Genomic DNA, 7633 nt, shown 5'->3' with positions numbered 1-7633 from the left:
CAATGACCCTGCCTTAATAGACCAAATATGATGGATGATGCAAACCTGATTCCAAGTCAATTCAGCTTTCATGACGAGAACCCCCTCTGATTTTGGATGGCAGATGAAGCTTCAATTCACCTTAGCACATTTAGCTGAGCCTTCATGTCCTTTCCAGAAATAACTGAAACAAAGTTGATTGATCTTATGAAGAACAGACTTAAGCAGAATGAAGTGTATGCACCAATAATTTTGTATATTAAACAAAGGTTGATTGGATCAACTGAATTTTGCCAGCATATGAAAGATGTTTAGCTGCCCAGCAATTTTATTTTAGGATATTTTCCCTAGCAAAGGAGCACAGTTCTTTTCAGGTAGCCAGTTCCTTGTGACCATGGGAACTCCCAAACATCTGACTGGAATAGAGCCCAACATAAATCCAAAAACCAGATGAATATCTTGAAGTTATTCCCTCGTTATTTATACCAGTAGAGTGGAAGAACTGCAAAATACGTTGAATGCCAACAATGGAATCCAGGTTGCCTTTGGAAAAATCAACAAATCACACGCAAAGCAGAGATTAGTTAATTTGATCCCATGGCATTTAGATTGATAAGCAAAAAGACTATGTTGCACACCAGCATCCAATAGTTTTGAAAGTACGTTCATTGCAAGTACAAAAAGATAAGGTATCATAAGACCCCCTTGCCTCACTCCCTTTCCTCCATGAAAGTAACCAACCAAACCACCATTCAAGGATATGGAAAACCTTGGTGAAGTGATACAACTTCCTATTCACCCAATGAACTCATCTGAAAAATCCAATGCTGATAGAACAGTAAGAATAAAACTTCAGTCCAGAGAATCAAAAAACCTCTTACTAGCTTTAAGTATTATTTTAACCTTAAAAAAAAAAAAAAAGAAAAAGAAAAACTATCCCCTTATCCTACAGAATAGTTATAGATGTGTCTTGTGGCTGTGGGTTCTAAATAAAAGAAATTGATCAAACATTGAATTAGAATGTAAACAACAGTTTTGCACTTATCAGATTCAAAGGAGGCCTTATTCATTCCTAAATCCCAATCGTAGATAGCTACACTAATTCCAAGTATATAGCTTTAATCCACTTTCACAAATATATTTGTCATATCCAAATCAACCAAGAAATATTTTCGCCAAAATGGAAAATCCTACAACACAGCAACTAGAAGATGAACGTGCAAATATTAAGCTGAGTATTGTACCAGATATGAAAAAGCAACGGTCTTTCAGAAACACAAACAGATTATTGGGTACAAAATATAAATTCAGATTTTTCGATACCATAATCACCCTTGAAATCGTCATAAAAACTGTAAATATCTCCAAACTGTATATTGTGTTATTATGTCAACAACCTTATGCTGGAATTTCTAAAGACTCAATCATCCGCTGACCCAGAAATGTGATGGGGAAAATTCGCCCACACATCCTCCCATGTTCTCTGTCCATCAGTAACAGACTTAACAACAGAGGCTGCCTCTTCCACACCTACACGGACTTGAAGTTTGCTGTCTCTCTCTCGGATTGTCACATCTTTCGTTGAATCAACAGTTATGGCAAATGGTACACCAAGTTCATCTGTTCTTGCATACCTTTTACCTATTGAGGTACCTGTAAATATCAGAATGGAAAATGGGATGAGTTGAAGTTCATAAAGAACCGAAAGGATGGAAATGCCTGGTTCTACAATTACATAAGTTGAAGTCGAATATGTCAATGGGGACTTAATTTTTTAGTAAGTCCTGAAACTTTTTAAGCAGAACTTTTATTTGGCAGGAAAATTTTTCCGAACAAGTAAATTGAGAGGTTTAAGGAAAAATACTCGTATAAATAAATAGAAATGAACTGAGTGCTTATAATTATGTGCATACATATGCAGGACCACACAGGTAAGATTAAAGAGGAATCATTCATCTTAGTCACATACCTGTTATGTCTATCTTATGTGAGATTCCAGCAACTGTCAATGACTTAGAAATAACTTTAGCAACATCCTCATATTGTTGATTTTGAACCAGTGGAAATACAGTACATTTAATAGGTGCCACAAGAGCAGGAAACCGGAAAACATTCAACTGCTCATCCCCAGCTTTACTTGGCCTCGTGTAGAAAGAGTGCTCAAAAAGGCAATAAATTATCCGCCCAATTCCAAAGGATGGTTCAATCACAGATGGCGTAAAAACTCTTTGGTATTCTTTCTTTTTCTCCTTTGAAATTGAGACCATGTTCTTTTTCATGGGCACATTTTTTCCAAGAGTGCAGACATAGAATTCTACCTCCCCTTTGGATTCCAAAGCAGCCTTCATTTCCAGAGCTTCTTTTTCATTCATTGCCTAACCAAAAAAGAAATTCATGCATTAAAGTGATATGGGCAGCCAGCACATGGCATGAAACATTAAATGATCAAAAATCCATTTTATCATTTACCTCCAAAGCTTCAACAACATTCTTTTGGTTTCCCTTGAATGCCAGGCCGAGCTCTTTCTTCACAGGAGCTATAACCAGTTTCTGAATTATGAACAAGTCAATTTATTTATGACTTCAACCAGTAGCACTTTAAGGATCTTTTGTTGCGTTACAAACTTATATAAGTCATGTGATCTTAACATTAACCTAATTTATGACAATGATAGGGGTAAAAAGCAAAAATACCTCCACTTCTCTGGGTTCTGAAAACTTCTCAGCAGCCACAAGCGGCACGCCACTTTTCTCCTGACATAAACAACAAAATGATGCTGCATTAGTATAACTATTTAGTATACTATATTTTGGTAGAAAAGAAAGTATAACATTACTCTTTCTTTTCTTGTTTCATCTAGCTTTTGATAGCATGGCTGGGAAACAGATTACTCATAAACGTAGCTAAGAAGTCACAACGGTAAGATGGATAAGCACCAGATTTGTTTTGATAATATCAGTCGTACCCCTCATTCCTCATAGTTCACTCTCTTAATCTGAAACTCCTTAATACAACTATGCTGACAGGCTTACCCTCATAAATTATGCTATTAAGATTTAGAATGATCAGAATGATCACCTTAACAAAGAAAAGAAAGATAAGATGAAGACAGAGACCAAGATCTTACTGAGTGAGCACGCAAGTCATATGCAGACCTATCAGCAATACCAACACATTCAATCCAACCATACGAACACTCGATCTCAGCATCCCAACAGTCTGCGGCATAATGAGCCATTTCATTTGCAAGATGCTGCCTGAACCGTAACCGGTCCTTGTCTATACCAAGACGAGTTAGGAAGAGGTAAACTCTGCCAATAAAGTAGCCAAGGGTTTCATTGTTGACAATTCCCTAAATAGCAATGAAGCACAGCACCATCACAAAAGGGTAGGAAAAGAGATGCAAACAGCAAAAGTGAAACAGTCAAGCTTAGACCAACCTTTGAAACAGCATCACCAAGACGTATTTTCTTTGCAGATTGGCCAGACATTTGTTCTTCTCTTGGGAACATCAGGAACTCCAAGTCTACAACTTCAGAGTATTTTGGATGAGATTTGTCTTCAGGATCAACAAAGTGCTCAATCTCTGCTAGTGTGAATTCTCGAACCCTCAAAAGCCCTTGCCGAGGGGATATCTGTACATATAGAAATTGTATCATCAGATTTGATCTGTGTCCAATATTACATGATTTAAGGTGCACTAATGAGGGCAACTAACAAATAGCCAAGAAAGCAATAATCCAAGAAGCACCAATGTATAGCAGGAGCTGAGCTGTACAATTGCAGCAATTTCCAAAAGACAAAAAAATCCAACAAGGGCTTAAATTGACATCTTTTCAGATTCAAAGACAGATTTTAAGACCTCATTTCGGAAAGCTTGACCAATTTGAGCTGCAGCAAAGGGAAGCTTGTTCCCATTGTAATAGTACAAGTCTTTAAAATTTACAAATATTCCTTGTGCAGTTTCAGGACGCATATACCTGCGGCACACCAAATGACACATGATTCTTTAGATATAATGCTACATTTATATTGAACAATTAAAGCAAAAATAAATCATGAAGTCAGCAAAATAAGTAAAATACATGTTTTGACATTCGGAGCCCACAGATTTCACCAACATCATTAAAATTAAAAACACTTACCCAGGGTTCAAACCAGAGGGACCAATTGATGTTTGGAACATTAAGTTGAATGGATAAGGATTAGAGAGAGGATTCTTAGTGTCTGGAGCAGTAATACCATACTCTTTGATCTTTGCACCAAGCTCTTCAGCTGACAGATCATCCAACGTAGCAAGTACATGTTTAAGCTCAGCAGCCTTCTCTGCACTGATGCTGAGGTCTTTTTGAAGCTTCTCATTGCAGAAGTCCTTAAGCAAGTGATCAGCCCGATAGCAGGTCCCAGTTTTTTCATCCTTAACCATAAGGTCAGTAAATTTATCTACATGACCAGATGCCTTTAGGACAACCTCAGGTGTCACACAGGGACAGTCAACCTCCAACATGTTCTCCTCAAGGACAAAGTGCTGAAAAAAAGAAGGTAATTCAAACAAGCTAAATTGGAGCTGTTTTGAGTTTAGAATATAATTGTCCATTATGAACTTACATCAATGCAACTATGCAAGTATTTACTACCAAAATGGCTTCCATTTGCTTTGAAATAATTGAAACTGAAACAGCTCCAATTTGAATCAAGTTTAATTTACATCAACCACTCAACAAGCATCCGCATTTGTCCTAATTCTTCACAATTGCTGTCGAAAGAAATAAAAATCTCTATAGTTGCAACAGCAATAAGCATACCATACCTGACGCCAGAAAGCAAGAACGTTGGATTTAACGGCGCAACCGGGCGGCCCATAGTCATAAAGCCCAGCAACACCCCGATAAATCTTAAAAGACGGGATGTAAAACAAACGCCGTTCTAAAGTATTCACAGCGGTTTGACGGAAGGCTTCCCTGCTAAACGCGCCATCACCATCGTTACCACTAACAGAAGCCAGTAGCTGCTTCTCAATCGACGATTTCTCCAGCTTCAAGCTGTTCAAGGCTTCGATTGCAGCGTCGATTTCCGGTTTCGAGGCCTTAGCAGCTTTCAGAGCTCTCACCACATTGCCCTGCGCTTCCACAGCCAATTGCTTTTCTGCTAGAGCTTTGCGGAGCGATTCCTCGGGTGCGGCCATCGGTGGCAGTTGCCAATTGAAAAAGGTAGTCAGGGTTGACGGTTGGGGTTTGCTTGAGAGGGCGCGTAAGAGGCGGGAGGTGAAGCAGGGGGAGAAATTGTGACCAGAGGAAACGGATGAGAAAATGAGAGGGAAGAGAAAGCGCATGCGAATCCGGCGACAGTCAAGAGTGCGTGCAAACTAAAAAGCACTAGGGTTTTAAAAGGGTATTGGTTTTATAGTCGGGACTGTTTGCAAAACAAATTGATGATGGACTCTAAATTCATTATCAGAGTATTTTCAGTCAATTTTTTTTGAAAAAGTAAAAATTTATTTTTTTGGATCAATGGAAAAAAAATTTTATTATTTAATTATTTTTTAAAAAATTATTTAATTAATAATAAATATTTTTAATTATTAAAATAATAAATATTATTTATTATATGAATATTTGTTATCAAAATTATATAATATAATATTAATACTATTATTTATATTTTTAATATTATATTTACATTATTAAAATTATAATATTAATATTTTATGAATATTAATACTATATTATTAAAATAATACAAATATTCATTTTATTAAATAATACTATTCCATATTGAAATATTAAAAATATTTATATTTAAATTTAATAATATACAAAATAGAAATATTTAAAATTAAAATATCAAAACTTTTAATATTTTAATTAAAACTAAATAAAATATTTTTATTAATATAATAATATTTTAAGTTGGATCAAATTAAATTTAAGTTTAAAATATCATATTTAAAACTTGGCTTGAGAATATAAAATATTTAAAATTAAAATATAAGAAGACTTTTAATATTAATATTTTAAATTTTCAGTAAAATTAAATAAAATATTTTATATTAATATAATAATATTTTAAGTCAAGTCAAATTAAGTTTGAGTTTAAAAAAATAATATCTATAATCATTATAAGTATAACTATATTTATCATTTTGACGAATAATTTTATCCATAGAAAGCTATTTATAGAAATTGTAAACAATTTTAAAAAAATAATTTCATTTTTCGTTAATTAATAAGTTATTCTCTGATGATGAGTAAATTTTTTATTAAACAAACACAAAAAAAATATAAAAATTATTTAAAAAAAAAACAAATTAAATTTTATCCATGAGTTGAGTGGAATCATATATAATTAGTTTTAAAAATTTTTGTTAATATTTATTAGGTTCGGTTTGTTGAGGCTAACAGGTCAAAAACTTTTTAAAATATATATTAAAATACTAATATTTAATATCTTTAAAAAAATTAAATAAAAAATATTTTTATTAATTAGATTTTATCTTTGATTGGGCAACTTCAAAAATTTTGTTCAGAATCAAATCGGACCAAACACATGGGTCAGGATGATAAGTCAATCTTTAAATAAGTATATTTTTTAGATTTGATAATTTTGTACTCGTCAAGTGTAGTTTCACAAACATGCCTGTTAGTGTGCAAATAAACTTATATACTCGTAAATTATTTGAAAATTACTTGAACTTAACTCAATTATTATCTAATTGAATAAATTAAATTTAAATTTGCTTGACTCAAGTACTTATTAAGCTTATTCAAGTTTCTTTTTAATATTTTATAATATTATTAATATTATATAAATAATATTTTGATTATTTATTTATAGCTTTATTCTCATTTTAATTTTAAGAAAAAAATTTCTAATATTCTCAATTCAAGATTGAGCTCAAGTAAAGCATAGTAATGAAATTTGTAAATTTATATTAAGTTACGAACTTAATTGAATAAACTCAAACAATTTAATTTTTATCTTAAGTTGAGCACGAATCAAAAAAAAAATTCAGATCAAATTTGAACTTAAATCAAACTTAAGCTTTACAATGTTTTGTTTTAGTTGTATATAATTATAGCCCCTAATTCTACCATCATATCATCTAATAATCATTTATTGATATAGAAAAATTGCACGTTGGCCATATATATATATATATATACCCACACAAACAGAGATCAACGTATAAGTTTTTTTTAATTTTACATATTTTTTTAATCATTAATTTTAAAAATATAAGGAATGAGATTAAACTTTTTTTCTTATTTGTACTTGTTTTTCTTATCCTTGGATTTATTAAAATCAATGAGATCAAATCATACAAAAAAAGTTTTACACCTTTTTTAACTATGGATTTTAATATATTAAAAAGATGAATTAAATAAAATTTCTCTTTTTTACTTGTCTATATCATCTTTTAGATCTATTAAGATCAATAGTTAAAATATATATATAATTTTTTGTTAACTCAAGTGTAGATAACAATCTAAAAATGGGTGAATTGGATTATCTTAAATTTTTTAAAATTGATTTTCAGTAAATTTGAATAAAAAATTTAAAATAATAAAATTTTTTTATGAAAATTTGATGAGATTAACAATAATAAAAAATTTAAAACACATAAATAACAATGAAAATAAAAGAGTAAAAATA

General features: G+C 32.0%; 1 protein-coding gene across 1 annotated transcript; it reads right to left on the bottom strand.

The window, feature by feature from the left end:
* Window positions 1–1184: 1184 nt before the first annotated feature.
* Window positions 1185–5354, bottom strand: LOC111282468 (glycine--tRNA ligase, mitochondrial 1-like). Its single transcript, XM_022870559.2, has 9 exons — window positions 4791–5354; window positions 4126–4508; window positions 3843–3960; window positions 3421–3615; window positions 3108–3332; window positions 2674–2733; window positions 2449–2529; window positions 1949–2354; window positions 1185–1632 (listed from the first exon to the last, which is right to left on the bottom strand). Exons 1-9 carry the CDS (start codon window positions 5310–5312, stop codon window positions 1400–1402), a joined length of 2223 nt encoding a protein of 740 aa, XP_022726294.1. The 5' UTR covers window positions 5313–5354; the 3' UTR covers window positions 1185–1399.
* Window positions 5355–7633: the final 2279 nt, after the last annotated feature.

This window comes from Durio zibethinus, chromosome 5 (assembly GCF_047325235.1).
Source record: "Durio zibethinus cultivar Kanyao isolate XHJ-2024 chromosome 5, ASM4732523v1, whole genome shotgun sequence".
NCBI lineage: Eukaryota > Viridiplantae > Streptophyta > Magnoliopsida > Malvales > Malvaceae > Durio > Durio zibethinus.
The sequence above is the reverse complement of the archived record's forward strand: the minus strand, read 5'-3'. Positions and strand labels throughout refer to the sequence as shown.